Below are 15,877 nucleotides of genomic sequence, written 5' to 3'. Positions count from 1 at the left end.
TAAGACACATAAACATGAACCATAATATACAATATTATATAAGGACACTAGAGAGTTCTAAAATGAAGTGCCATGTAAAGTCTGAGGCAGAAGGTTGTTAACATTTGGGGAGAAAGGAATCAGGGAAGACTCCCTGGAGGAGATAACATTTGAGTGGGACTTTAAAGGATTGGTAGAATGGGTTAACAGTAAAAGAGAGGAAGGTGAGGGCATTCTGGGATTAGGAGAACTTAAGCAAAGGCACAGAGGTAGGAGAGTATAGAAGATGCATGGAATGGGGTGGAGTTGTTCAGTTTGGGTCAAGAATAAAGTGTTTGTGGGCAGCTAGATAGGCGCAGTGAATAGAGCACTGGCCCTGGAGTCAGTAGGACCTGAGTTCAAATCCGACCTCAGATACTTGATACACTTACTAACTGTGTGACCTTGGGCAAGTCACTTAACCCCAACTGCCTTCTCTTCCTCCCTTCAAAAAAAAGAATAAAGTGTTTGGAGGTGAGTAATAGGAGAAGAGGATGCAAAGGTAAGGGGGCACCAGGCTATGGAGACCTTTGAATGGCAGATAGAAGAGTCTGAACTATCAGACAGCAAGTGGTAATAGGGAGCCACTGAAGATTTGGGGCAGAGGAGGGCCATGACTATAGGTCTTTGTGAGGAAGATTATTCTGGCAGCAGCATGAAGGAGGAAATGAAGGGAGGTTATTGGACTACTTTTAAAGAAGAGCTAATAATGGGGATGAGTAGATGGGCTAAGGTTATGAAAGTCCAGAGGTTTGATAAGGAAAAGGTATAAAAGTTGTGTGTGTGTGTGAGATTGATCAAAGTTAGATTCCCACTGAAGTGGAGGACATGAGTGGGATCAATATGGCCCTGGACCTGCCCAAGTGGGTGTGGGAGACCTATAAGGGGTGAGGGAGTGGAGGAGAAGGCCACAGAGAGACCCTTGAGAAACATCCACATTGAGGAGTTGAGAAGAAGATGGAGATAGAGAGGGAATTAGGGAGGTATGAGGAGAAACAAGAGTGGCAAATGTCAAGGAAGATGAGATGAGACTGGTGACCTTAGATCAGTTTCAGAAGAATGACAAGGGAAAGGGCAGAAGCCCTATGATAAGACAAGGTTGGGGCTTCATGGAGGAAGTGGGCCTTGGGCTGGGCCCTGCAAGCTATGGAGGATTGGGATAGTGAAGAGCAGGGAAGGCATCCTGGGCAGGAGGAATAGCATGGTCAGACATGGAAAGGAGGATGGCATGGACAGGGGTCAATGAGACCAGGCTGCCTAGTGTGGACTGTTAGAAATGTGTACTGCCTAGAGAGAACAATACTTGTTGTGAAGCCAGGAAAAGCTCTTATTTTATTTTACATTCACTGTGAATGGGTCATTCCCTACAGGAGCACGCTTGCTCAGACAAATACAAGGCTATTTATGTCCTGTTTCCAATTAGAATTTCCCTCTTTGTTCCGTATTGGCTGAATGCAACTTCCTGAACTGCCTCTTCTATGTTCTATGTTCTTCTCCTAGATATGTACCCACTCCCTTGTCATGTATTGCATGTGCATTTAAAATGTCTTGCTCTGCCCTGGGGGTGTGTTGAATAATATTAAGCAGCTCGTTAAGCATGTGTACAAGCTTCTGACCTTTTCCTTGATCAGAAGCCAGGTTCTGCTAGGTCACAGCTCTGATTAGAACCAGTCACCTCTGACTTACATGGTATTGCCACTCCTGCAAAGCTGGGAGTAGTGCTAATCCTGTTGAAACAGAATTCCTTCTTTTGTTTCTCACAGGAGGGTCAAGTAGTGGGAGATACCCATGGGTAGGTAGTGTAGAACCATATGATAGAAGGTCTTGACTGGAGTCTGTACCTTCTGTGACAGGAAATGTGGAATCATTGAAGATTTTGGAGCAAGGGAGTAACAACATTAGAGTCATTTCAGGAAGATGCTTGGACTGCCTGTATAGACAGATTGGAGGGGGCCAGAGTGGAGCCGTGCTGGGAGGTTATTGCAGCAGTTTGGGTGTAAGGTTATCAGAGTCTGAAGGAGGTCAAGGGCCGTGAGGATAGAGAACAAAGGATGGATGCAAGGGACATTTTGAAGGGATAATCAGCAGGACCTTGGTCAGAATCCCAGCTCTAGCACTTGCTGTCTGTGTGGCTTTAGGCAAGGTCATTTTTCTTTGGGCATCAGTTTCCTCATCTGTAAGATGAGAGGTTGGATTAAATGGCCTCTAAGATCCCTTCCTACTTTTTATCCTAGAAATGAAGAAGCTGGGACTCCAGGGAGAAGGAATGTGTCAATTGAACAGCTATTTGTTGTATACCTATCCTATAAAAGGCCCTGTGTTTGTCTTTGGGAGATACAAAGATGAAAAACAAGAGTACCTGCCCTTAAGGATCTTATAATCTAATGTGCGGAATATGAAATCTACTCAAATAAGTGTGGCTATTCATTGTATAACCTGGGAGAAGACAAAAATTCACAAAATGCTGTAGTTGGAAGGGCCTGAATAGTCATCTTATCCACTGCCCTCCATTTTATACATGAAGAAGTTGAGACACAGAAAGGGAAGTGATTTTTTTTTCAAAGCCATATGTTACGTCAGAGCAAGGACTGATTGACTGAATGAATGAACCTCCTGACTTAGAATTCATGAGTTTGGAGGAACTCAATGAGTCCTTTGGTTTCATTAGTTGTTGTTGTACAGTAATGTTGGACTTTCTGTGACCCCTCCTTGAAGTCAGGGACTGTTTTTCATTAAAAAAAACAAACCTTTTTTTTGGTTGCAGTGGGTGATATAATAGAGGTGGTGATATGGGCAGAGTAGGGAAACAAGTGATAACAAGACAAACAAGTGCATAGCTAAGTACTATGAGAAATTCATTTTCACCTGGGGGTAGGGGGATGAAGAGGAATCTGGGAAGGCCTCATTGAGAAGGTGGTGCCTAGGCTGTGTCTTGAAGGAAAAGAAGGATTTCAAGAGTTAAAGAGGAGGAGGTTGACATTCTGAGCACTAGATGGTGACCTTAGAGATCCTCTAGTCCACCCCCTGCATCTTACAGATGAAGAAGATGGGGCTTTGAGAGGTGAGGTAGCTTGCCTAAGATCACACAGGAAATAATTGGCAGAGTTGGGATTCAAATTCAGGTGCTGTTCTCATCTTTATCTCTGATGAAGAGATGGTTCTTCTCTCAGTCATGGCTAATCTCTTTCCTAGAGGCCTTTTCCCCAGGTGGTTTGCTCCTTAATCATCTTCCAGATTTCCCCTGTCTAATTCTGAAGTCTTCCCTATGTAAAGATTTATTTTCTTAATGCCTATAAACATGCATAGGCCTCCTGCATGCATAAGTCTTCAAGGACCTGACCATCCCCTCAAGCTATTATCCAATATCTCTCCTCTCATTCACAATATAGCCCCTGGAATAAGATTTCTACCCTCCGCCCATTTCTCATCTTCTTGTAATGTTTCCCAACTCCATTACTCAATTAGAACAGCTCTTTTCAAGGTTCATGGTTTTAGAAATACTTACATTGTCTACGAATAAACAATACTCATTGGGAAGCCAGGGATATTTTAATTGTATTTTACATTTATTCCCCATGAATAAATGGATACATCCCCTGAACAGAGTATAGGAGAAAGTACAAAGGACTCGGATGCCAATCCTTTCATAGACCCTCACCTTGAATCTCCTGCCAGGCTCTTCATTGGCCAGATACAACCCCGTGACTGCGTACATCATGCCCTCCTCAAATGGCTCATTTAATCATGTGAACAAGCCTCTGACCTTTCACCTGACCAACCTGAGGCTTGCTTTCTGCTAAAGCTGGGGTTGGGGAGGGGTAGACGGACACATTCAAATCTCTGGAAACAAAATCCTCCCCCGTTTCTTACAATTTCCCCCTTTTTTATTCAAATTTTTGTTCCTTATTTTTCCACTTAACCATCACCCTTTAAATTTCTAAATATTGATGCAGAGGACCAAAAGAAAACTATAATTCCATTGTCCCTTTAAGATTCAAAGTCTCTTCCCATAAGGCTGTCTGGCAGGGAACATCATCAATGAAGTCCTCTGGTCCTTGGTATTTGCTCCAGCCATCTCCACAGCATGTCAGCATCTTCTTCTTGTGTTCTTGTAGGAATCAGATTTCTATCCATTCTCCTACAAAAGTTACCTTTGCACAATTTTAAGTTATCATTTCTAATCCTTATAACTTGAGAATTTTTACAAATTCAAAACATTACTAATTGTAACAAAATTTTAGACAAGCTTGATATTTACCAAATAATATTCTCACAAGCTGTTGACCTAATTGTCTCCATACCATTACTGAGAATTTAAAAGACCCCAACTTCTACATGACCCTATACAAGGCCCTGATAAACTACCCTAATTTATAGAGGAACACTAGTTCAAGTCCTATAATAATCTAAGATGTTCCATAATCAATTATTTTGATAGATTTGTTACTGTACTTACCAAACCCTCTGATTATAGAAATTTGCCACTAAGAGATTAGGGACTTATAGTAAGAGGACGATATTTCTTCAGCTTCCTGTCCGCTCCAGGCAGAAGTTATGTCAAAGTGGAAGCTGCATTGAGCCAGGCTTAAAGTCTGCCAGGTTTCAGTTAAAGCATCATGTCAAGAGGGTCCCACCAGCACATGCGGAACAGTTGCCCTCTTAGCTTTACTATGAAATCATACCTGCAGTTCATGCCTGCCTCCCCGCCCCCCCCCCCCCCCCCCCCCCCCCCCCCCCCCCGCCACCAGGGCTGCTGGCATCTTGGATCAGCCTTCCATGATGTTCACACCTGGAGTTAGACTCAGAAAAACAGTCAGTCAACAGTCCCATTAAATCTCAGCAAGTTCCAATAACCAGTTTAAAATATGACCATAATCTCACATTGCTTAAGAAACATCCTTAAAGCCAGCCCTAAGTAGCCTGCATGCATTTCCTCCCTTATTCATAAAATCTTCCCATTAAGATCACAAGTTATTGCTCAAAGACATTTGCATCAGTTTCCCAGGCTTTTCTATTCACTTCTAACTATGCCTGATCTGAAAGAATGAGATACTCTTCAAGAATTGAACCATATAAATATGATAGGTTCAAACATTAACTTTATCTTTATGTTTTAGATGATGGAATGAATTCAAATCCAAACAATCACATTTAATTTTTCCCATCAGTACAAAAATATTCTACAACTTATCTCTCTCTCTTTTTTGATTTTTATTCCATAAATTAATCCATTTATTGTTGGACTATGGGCTCCAGATATTTGATAAGAAAATTTTACTGGTCTTTCAATTCCTTCAGGCTTCTGAGGGCAGATTTGACTATGACTGCAGAGGTGGTATTGTAAGTCCATGCACCACCAGCTATAGTTTTCATACAGGATCCACAATGCTAGATACCCAACAGCCCATCTCTTCATTTTGGTCTTGCCACAGAAGGAGCAGGTATACTTGGCATGCTGGCTAATTTCAATTTTCTTCACCATTTTTCTGTGGGATGCACCATAATGTGTTCCATATTTACCAACAATTCCAACGTTCTTGGTGTGTTTGCCAATTGCGGGGCTGGAGCTAGGAGAGCACAATTTGTCTCTCTTAAAGAGACTTAGACATTGAAATTCTTTTCCCTGTTGACCTGAAAGTTTGGTGAAAGGAGGCAAACAAGCTAGGTGATATGTAAATTCATGAAGTTTATTCCCTTAAAGCTAGCAGAGATAGCTTACTTGTATGTACAAGGTGCCAGAGCATAAGTTCTGACTGTCTGAACAAAAGAATGAGAAGCTCAGGTTAATGGTCTCATTCTCAATGGCCAGAGGAAAGAATGTTCTTACATCAGCCCCATCTGGCCTTGTTGACATAGGAAGAGGCATTCTCTGAGTAAACTCAGAGAACAAAGGAGCTTAGGTCCAGGCTCTTCTTCTAGTTGATTATTAGTTCAGGCTCTGCCCCTTATTGAAGTTACTGAATTGACAGTAAATGATTATCACCCCCAAACCGAAAATGTCTCTGATTTAATTCCATCAATTAATTACACCATTTGTTTTAGTACCCAATTGCTCTTACATCACTTTGAAACATTTAAGGACTTTATTCCACATAGATACAACGTAACTTTAAATCTCAGCCTTAGTCTATGGGATAATGATTCAACCTTACATTTGTATCTTCATTTCACAAACTTCTTTTTCCTTTTGTCCAATTATTCCCATTAATATTTAAAAAGAATGTTATCTTTCATATATACAAGAGTACCAATTTACCCAATCATTTGATTAAAAACAGCAAGATTTCACATATTTGCATTAATCAAATTTTCCATTTTCCCCCATAAAACCATCTAGGTCTATAAATATGTACCTTTCCTTTTATCACTAACTTCTTATTTTTGATTACAGAGACCTGGCATAAAAAAGCAGCATCATATCATCTCCCCCAGAGGGTTGGTTCTTTTATATCAGATGGCAAGTTTCACTAATAAAACTTTACCCTTAAGACCCACATCTCAAAACCTAAACTTGTCCTAAATCAGTTCTGCTGACTTTAAAAAGCCAGGTTTGGAGTTGGGCTGGCTTCTGACCCCTGCTGTTCTCTTTCTTTCAGTAAAACTTAAATCTCAGTAACTGCTACCCCTCCCCCTTCCTTCCCTTCTACCAAAGAGTAGGTGTTCCAAGCAATGCCAATTGACAGGCTACATTCTGGGAGGGAATCTATATTAAAATCAGTTCTGGGGTAGACCTAGGTCACTGGATCCTGATCAAAGAGATATCAATTTCCACCCCACTCAACAAAAGGGGGCATTAACATTTGCCCAAATCTGTCTTCCTATTTCTATGGGGCACATTCAGCTTGTGCATATCTCCCTAGCATTTGGTCCTAAAAAGAGACTCATAAAATTCAAGATTTTACACAGGGTTGATAAGAATTTATGTCCCAAATCCTTGTTTTAGATAGCTTCAATTCTTGATTAAGTACAATTCTTAATCTAACAACATCTAGATTATAAGAAAAATTGCTTTTTCATAAATTCCCAAAAGTATTACAACAACTCAATTCTTTGTTGTTACAGAATTTCTAGATATCACAAGTTTTCCAAATTTTTTACTCACAAAACCTCTTGTACATCCAAATTACAAGAGGAGATCTCACAAAGTCTTAGTTAACAAACTCACCAAGGCTATTAACTCACAAAGGCAAAACAATTTTAACTGGAAGTTTATAATTTCAGCAATAATTCAATAACAGCTTTTTAACCCATTCATCATTTTTTACAATTCTTAACAACATTTAAACAATACAAATGTAACAATGTCTTGAACATTTTTATGTATTTAAAAGCTACCCATCAAATTAGGTGAATGCATTTTTAAGTCTCCTTACACAGGAAGTCACTCATCTCTTTACCAACACTCGGAGATTAAAAGTAATATTACTTGTTCATAACCAAACACAGCAGTTTCAAACTATCACATTTTTATCACACCCTTTTTAAAAGATCATTTCATATATATGTAACAAAATTTAGACCTCACAAGCGTCTCTCAAATTTTACAGCCTAGGAGAACTCTAAAAACACAATTTAGGAATAAGGTGACTTCAATTACATTTTCAGATTATCACTTATTGATCCTATTACTTCTGGTATTTATGTATTAACACACACACACACATATAAATAAATACATTTATAACATATGTTAATACATTAATACCTTAAATATTAGCTAAGCCAAAATGAAATGCCTAAGGAATTTGAGGGAGGTGTGGTCACTTCCCTTCCAAGCAAAAAGCTTTGGACTCTTTAAGTCCTCTACTCCTCTAAAGAAAGATGAGGAAGGAGTGGCTCTTAAGAGCACATGGGTTTGGTCCTCCCCCACTCATCTTTGTACACACCAGTTCTTTATACCAGGCTAAAATATTTTTAGTTTCCCTTTCATCCTTCTGCCTCAGAGAGCATGGAGGGTAAAAGCCCTTTCAGTTGCTAAAGACAATTGACAAAGGTGAGTAGAAGAGGAGCACAGGATTATCAATAGTAGGTGAATTACACTGGCACTTGGCAGCCCTCTTGAGAACAAAGAAGCTAGTCCTTTTTAGATATGCTACTATAAAACCTCAGATTACTAACCAATAAGCGTACAAGCTTCTTTCTGCCCCAGTTCCGGATTGACCCACCCATAGTCTTCCAATGTGGAGGGTGGGGGAGGTGGTGGCTAAGAGCACATGGGCTCAAAGCCACATGGACTTAGCTGTACTCACCCTCACTCAAATAATTTCAATCCCTTTCCTAATTTTTACTAAAATATTTTACCCTCTGTATTCTCACTCCAATTTCGATCTCTTTCATAAACTTGACCCAAACTACCTCAAACATTTCAAATAAATGAAAAAAAAATTATACTCACCAAGCTTCTTCTCCAGCTGCTTTTATCGTAAAACTTAAAGTAAAGTGACTAACAATTTGCATACCTAAGGAGTTTATCTCCATCCGCCATCATCAGTTGTCTTTCTCCACAGCTTTCCAGAGACCTTTCTTTTGCTAATTAATTCCTTTTAACCTCTCAGTTCCTAGAGTTAAAAATCTCTACAGGAACATAGAATATAAAAGTTTTCTTAAACACACAGACAAGACATTAGACAAGACAATTGCACATGAACAGTTTAGAATTTGAAATCAGACCCATCCCAAGCAGTAAGTTAAAAATAACACATTTCATGCTTCACATCTCCCCTTGCAGCTACAAACCTCTTTTCCGTGAAGCAGTGAAAGGTTTTGAAATGCAAATCAATCTATCTCTCCCTGAGAGAGAGAATTTTTTGCCATCCACCTACCAGACTTCCAAATCCCTTTTCCCTGGGTCAACCCACCAGCGACCTTCTTCAAAGCACTAGGAGAAATTCATTCTCCTGACCTAGTTCAAATATTTTATGAACTCTTTCCCCTGTTCCAAGCAAATCTTATTTCTCAACTTGGAGAGAATCCAGACATGATAAAGCAGGACACCCCCACCTTCCTCAGGTACCTGACTTGCACTGTCTATGGCCATTTTCCTTCCCCTTTCCCCCTTTACCATGTTCCTGAGTTCCCAAGGATTTCAGAAAAATACTCCCGGGAAATTAGCAGTCTGAAGAAGGAAATTTTCACTTCCAGATACTAGGGTCCACTGTAAAAGAGTAGCGACGCCACCCATTCTCTGCCTGAAATATCTGTTCTTCTGATGCTATAATTGATCCCGGACGAGACCCCAACTGTTAGAAACATACCTACGTTGTCTAGGAATAAACAGTACTCATTGGGAAGCCAGGAACGTTTTCATTATATTTTATACTTATTTCCTCTGAGTAAACGGGCACGTTCCCTGAACAGAGTACAGGAGAAAGTACAAAGGACTCAGATGGACGCCAGGCCTTTTGTAGACCCTCACCTTCACTGTCCTGCCAGGCTCTTCGTTAGCCAGATACAACCCCCTGACTGCCTACATCATTTCCTCCTCAAATGTCTCATTTAATCTTGTGAACAAGCCTCTGACCTTTCACCTGACCAACCCGAGGCCTTGTTTCTGCTAAAGTTGGGGTGGGGGAGGGGTAGAGAAGCACCTTCAAGTCAGTGGAAACAAAAGTCCTCCCCCAGTTTCTCACAATGGGATCGATTAGTCTCCAGAACAAATGATTTTTTTTTGTCATCATCCGTCTTGACCTCTGCACATGTTGACACTGTTGACAGCAAACTCCATAGGCTTAGTGATACTGCTTTCTTGTGGTTGTCTGTTCCTTTTTATTTCCCTTGATGCATCCATGCCCAGTCTCCTAATCTTGGTAAGAAACGCAGGGTTCTCTCCTACATCCTCTTTGCTTTTCTTCCCATATCTTCTCTCTTGGTAATCTCTTTATCTGTCATGGGTTCAATTACTATTTGTGTATAGATGGCTCCCCCATAGCCTAATTTCTTTACTGCTTGCTTGATGTCTTCCCTGTCAAATCTGATGGTCTTTCTTCTTCATCCTATGTGCTGCATGCAACCCAGTTGATCAGCTGTGTCCTGGATACTGTGTCCTTTCTGGGTTTTTGTGGCCCTATTCTTTCTTGGTTCTCCTCCTACCTGAGTAACCACTCTTTCTCAGTTTCCTCTTCTGGTTTATCTCCATATCACACCCACTACTTGTGGGTACTGCCCATAGCTCTGTCCTGGACTTTCTCAAGAGGCAGCTAGGTAGCTAAGTGGATACAGGACTGGGCCCAGAATCAGGAAGATCTGAGATCAAATCTGGCCTTAGAGACATGTTAGTTGTGTGACCCTGAGCAAGTCTCTAGACCTCTTCATTGCTTTGGTTTCCTCAATTGTAAAATGGGCATAGTAATAGCACCTATCTTCCAGGACTGCTACGAGGATTTAGTGAGATAATCTGTGAAGTGCTTAGCACAATGCCAGGCACATAGTAGGCACCTAATAAATTCTTGTTTCCTTCCTTCTTCTTTTCTCTATACAGTCTTTCACTTGGTAATCTCATCAGCCCTCATGGCTTTATTATCTTTTCTATGCAGATGATGGATTTATATATATATTCAGGCCCTTTCTTTCCTCTGAGCTTCAGCTCTGCATTACTAACAGCTCATTGGATATTTCAGTCTGGATGCTCTGTAGATAACTCAAGTTTGGCATGTTCAAAATAAAAGTAATTACCTTTCCTCTTACACCCTAATTTCCTTCCATCTTCTCTACTTTTGTCAAAGGTATCACCATCCTTTGAATCCTCTAATCTCAGCATTAATCCCAGACTCCTCATTCTCCCTCACCCCACATACCTACCCTAGTTGCGAAAGCACTTCTACCTTGATAACATTTCTCATATCTGATCCCTTCTCTCTTCTCACCCAGCTGCTGTTACTTTAGTTCCGGCTTTCATCACCTCTGGCTTACATCATTTCACTAACCTCCCACTGGCCTCTCTGCTTCATCTCTCCCCAGTCCAGGCCATCTTCCACAGTGCTGCCAAAATGGTTTTCCTTAAGCACAGATCTGACCATGTTTTCACCTATTCAATCAACTCCAGTGGCTCCCTATTACCTGCAGAATAAAATATAAACTCATCTGTTTAGCTTTTAAAGTCCTACACTATCTTTCCAGTCTCTTTGTATATTATTCCCCTTTTGTCCACTCTTCAGTCTAGCCATACTACCCTCTCTCTGTTCCTCACTCACAACACCCCATTTCCTCTCTTCCTGCCTTTGTAGAGTCTTTCTCTTAATCCTTAAACCTTTCCTACTCACTTCTGGTTCATGAAATCCTTCTCTTCCTTTTACATGAAGCCTTTTCTGAGCCCTCCAGCTGCTAATGCCCTCCCTCCCAAATTCCCTATAATTTATTCCTATTTCTTCTGTTTATATCTCAGTGGCCCCTTATTTCCTATAGAAGAAAATATAAGCTCCTCTGTAAATTAAGACCTTGAGCAGTCTGACCCCAGCCTGTGGTTCTAGACATTTAACATACATTCTGTATTCCAGACAAATGGCCTACTGGATGGTCCCATACTCAGCTTTCCCTCTCCTGACTTTGTATCCCTGAAGAGGCTATCTCTTGAATCCAGAATGCACTCCCTCCTCAACAGGGCTTCTTAGAATTCCTTGCTTCCTTTGAGACTTAGCTCATGTGCCATCTTCTTCCTTCTGAGAAGGCTTTCTTGATCACCCTCAGTTGTCAATACTCCTTCCTCAAATCCCCTGCTGCTTCTATTTACTCAATTGTATTCCCCTAGTCGAGCACAAACTTCTGGAAAGCATCAACTTTTCTATTCCTCATTTGTCTTTGTGTTCCTAGCACTCAGGACAGATCTTCATATATAGTAGGTACACAAATGATTGTTTAAAATATTTTATCTAGGGCGCCTCCAGGCCAGCCGGGCTGTGGTTGTGGCGGTGGTCAGCAGGGCACATCCCGGGGGACTTCCTCGTACCTTTTTCCGTTGCGCGGCACCACCCCGGGCGTCGTGAATGTCTTCGATCGGGTGTTGAAGAGGAAACAGAAGAACTGGGCGGCCCAGCAGTTAGAGCACCACAAATATGACTACCTGAAGAAAGAGGTTGGTGGTCGTGTTGCTGACCGTGTATATGATATAGCCAGAGATTTTCCCCTTGCTTTGGATGTTGGCTCTGGAAGAGGTTATATAGCACATCATTTAAATAAGGAAGTTGTTGGAAAATTTTTCCAAGCAGACATTGCAGAAAATGCTTTGAAAAACACCTTAGAAACAGAAATACCTACTGTCCGTCTGTTAGCTGATGAAGAATTTCTTCCCTTCAAAGAAAATACATTTGATCTGGTTGTTAGCAGTTTAAGTTTGCATTGGGTGAATGACCTTCCTAGAGCATTTAAACAGATTCATTATGTTTTAAAACCAGATGGAGTTTTTATTGGCGCAATGTTTGGAGGGGATACACTCTTTGAGCCTCGATGTTCTTTACAATTAGCAGAACTGGAAAGAGAAGGAGGATTTTCTCCACACATTTCTTCTTTCACTGCTGTCAGTGATCTGGGCCATCTGCTGGGAAGAGCTGGTTTTAACACACTGACTGTGGATACTGATGAAATTCAAGTTAACTTTCCAGGAATGTTTGAGGTGATGGAAGATTTACAAGGTATGGGAGAGAGTAATTGTTCTTGGAATAGAAAACCTTTGCTTCATAGAGAAACAATGTTGGCAGCTGCAGCAATATATCAAGAAATGTATGGAAATGAGGATGGCTCAGTACCTGCAACTTTTCAAATCTATTACATGATTGGATGGAAATATCATGATTCACAGGCAAGACCTGCTCAGAGAGGTTCAGCAACAGTATCATTTGGAGACTTGGGGAAAATAAATACTCTTATGTCACATGGGAAGAAATAGCTTTTGATCCAACAATAAATATTCAGTGTTGATATAATTGCCAGTTTTTTTTCTCATCAAAAATTGCTATTTTCACATCTATCGTAATTATATATTGAAGCAAGAAGCAATAAATAAAATGCTTACAAATAAAATAATTACAATCCTTGCTAAAAAAAAATTTTATCTATATGTTATAATATAATATAATGTAATGTAATATAATAATATAATATGATATGATATGATATGAATTATATTATATTGTATTATAGTATACTATAGTATGCTATACTACACTATACTATGTTATATTTTATTATATTATGTTATGTTATATTATGTCATGCTATATTATATTATGTTATGTTATATTATGTTATGTTATGTTATATTATGTCATGCCATATGATATGATATGATATGACATTATATTATGTTATATTATATTACATTATATTATGTCATATTGTATTATATCATATTGTATCATATCATATCGTATCATATCATACCATACCATATCATATCACATATCATTTTATGTCATGTTATATCATATCATATCATATATCAAATTATATGATATGATAGCATAGTATACTATGGGATAGTAAAGTATACTATAGTATATTATTATTATACTATATTATATTATATCATATCATATTAGATGATAGTATACTATACAACATGATATAATAGTATACTACAGTATACTATTATTATACTATTTTATATTATATTACATCATATCATTTCGTATTGTATCGTATCATATCGTATTGTATTGTAGTATGCTATAGTATACTATACTACACTATATTACACTACACTATACTATTCTATACTATACTATACTGTACTGTAGTGTACTGTATTGCATTGTATTATAATATAGTATTGTATACCATATTATACCATACTACATTATACTATGTTACACTATGTTACATTATGTTACATTACATTGCATCATATTATATCATATCATGTTACATTATATTATATTACATTACATCACATTATGTTTCATTATATACGACGTTATGATATTATAGCATATTAGATCATATCATATTCCATCACATTATATCACATTGCATCACATCATATTATATCATATCATTTTACATTATATTACATTACATTATATTTCATTATATTACATTATATGATATATGATATGCTATGAAATTATATCATATTATATCATATTAGATAATATCATATTCCATCATATTATATCACATTACATCATATTATATCACATTACATCATATCATATCATATCATATCATTTCATTTCACTTTATATCATATAGTGTCACGTCATGTCACAGTAGACAGGACCAAGAAGGTGCGTCGGAAACCTGAGCTGATCCTAAGGACAGAGAGCGGGATTTGGCTAAATGTGGAACTATTGTCCTCCCAGACTACAGAGACTCCTATGACTCAGCCCCAGCCATGAACCCATCTCAGGGTGGAGACTGGAGGGAGTGGGAAGCAAGAGTGGGGAGATGGCCAGAAGTCCTGCGGCCTAGAGCTGTGCGAACCTCTCCCTTTCCCTGCTATTTCTCTCTCCTTTTTCTAGGGGTTGAGACCTGGTCACCTGGGGCTGGGTTCACAAACACTTTATGAAATAACACTGGAGAGCTCCCATTTACCCTTATAAGTCATTGTAAGCCCTGGGGCATTCTTATCCCAATGAGTTGTGGAGCAAAGGCTAAGGACCTTGAATGATTGCATGCAGGGTGGGGAGCAAGCTAAACATGCACCCCTCCATCCCTACACTGCTGATTCAGCCCATTTGTTATGTGTTCACCTTGGTTTCAGTTTGATATCTAGAAATTTTCACCTCCGGTTTCCTCAAGTCCCAACCTTTGTCCTCATTCTGTGCTCTCCATTTTTCTGCCTATTCGTCCTAGGTATTTTCCACTGAAGCCTTAGGGGGTGTGTCACTTTGATCCATTACTGTTTTCTAATCCACATTCTGGCACTTGTTTGCTTGTTTGATAGATATTTGGTAATGTCTCCTCTGTGCAAACCTCAGGACTGCAGAAGAGATGGAGACTAAGAAAATGGTGCCTGAGAATGGTATCCAGATTTCTGGACAATGGCCAGGCCAGATGTGGAGTCTACCTAACGAAAACTGATCAGAATGTTTTTGCCAGGTGTCTCACAGAACTAATCAGGGCATTAAACTAATAGGATGAGGAAAGGAGATATTCCATCTTTATCCCTCAAGTTAGACACTATAGAGAGCAGTCCTAAAAAGAAAGAATAGTAGCTGAGACACCTAGATAGGAGACAAAATTCAAGAAAAGTGGCATTGGGTAATGAAGAATGAGAAGCCCTATCCCTGGGAGACAAATGACCTCATAGAGAGATGAAACCTATGACTGCATGGTTCTGGATGGGAGTAACTTATTCAGAAGAAACAGAATAGGTAAAATAGGGAGCAGCATTGTTTATCAAGAAAACATACTCATGTAAGAAAATCCAGGAGTCAAAGGTGGAGACTATGGCAAAAAAAATATGGGTAAAGCTCAGAAGAAGGAAAACAGAAGAGATTTTGTCATTGTAGTGTGCCATGGAGACCACCTGGATAGAAAAAGGAAATAGATGAGGTTGGGAAAGAGATCACAAGCCTGGCACAAAGGTATGATATAGTGATGGTTGGGGATTTCAGTTATTCAATCACTCAATCAACATTCATTAAGAAACAGGTACCCTGCTAAGCACTGGAGCCATCTACTGTCTTTTTGCTAAAAGCAGAGCAGATAATAAATATTTCCTTTGCCTTAGTGACAGTCAGAGGAACAAACAAAGAGAAAGTCTATTCTCAATCTCTTTCAAAACAATAGAGGAGAAATGGCTGCTGGGATGGAAATGATGGGGATCTCTGGAGAAGTATAGCACTCTATCCTAGAGTTTATGATAGAAGGGGCATCTGGGTATAGTTCTGACACGTTCTCTAGATTTTCGAAAAGTAGATTTCAA

At 39.4% G+C, this 15,877-nt stretch overlaps 1 protein-coding gene across 1 annotated transcript; it reads left to right on the top strand.

Annotated features, from left to right (window-relative positions):
• Positions 1–846: 846 nt before the first annotated feature.
• Positions 847–12,932, top strand: LOC118829195 (arginine-hydroxylase NDUFAF5, mitochondrial-like). The gene is made up of 2 exons (XM_036736206.1): positions 847–905; positions 11,887–12,932. Exons 1-2 carry the CDS (start codon positions 847–849, stop codon positions 12,893–12,895), a joined length of 1,068 nt encoding a protein of 355 aa, XP_036592101.1. The 3' UTR covers positions 12,896–12,932.
• The last annotated feature ends 2,945 nt before the right edge of the window (positions 12,933–15,877 follow it).

The sequence above is a fragment of the Trichosurus vulpecula genome, chromosome 1 (assembly GCF_011100635.1).
Source record: "Trichosurus vulpecula isolate mTriVul1 chromosome 1, mTriVul1.pri, whole genome shotgun sequence".
In the NCBI taxonomy this organism is placed as follows: Eukaryota; Metazoa; Chordata; class Mammalia; order Diprotodontia; family Phalangeridae; genus Trichosurus; species Trichosurus vulpecula.
The sequence above is the reverse complement of the archived record's forward strand: the minus strand, read 5'-3'. Positions and strand labels throughout refer to the sequence as shown.

Coding starts and splice junctions, on each gene's coding strand:
- LOC118829195 (XM_036736206.1), top strand. CDS start 847: ATGAGTGGGATCAATATGGCCCTGGACCTGCCCAAGTGGGTGTGGGAG. Junction 906..11,886: donor GTGTGGGAGACCTATAAGGG/GTGAGGGAGTGG, acceptor TATTTTATCTAG/GGCGCCTCCAGGCCAGCCGG.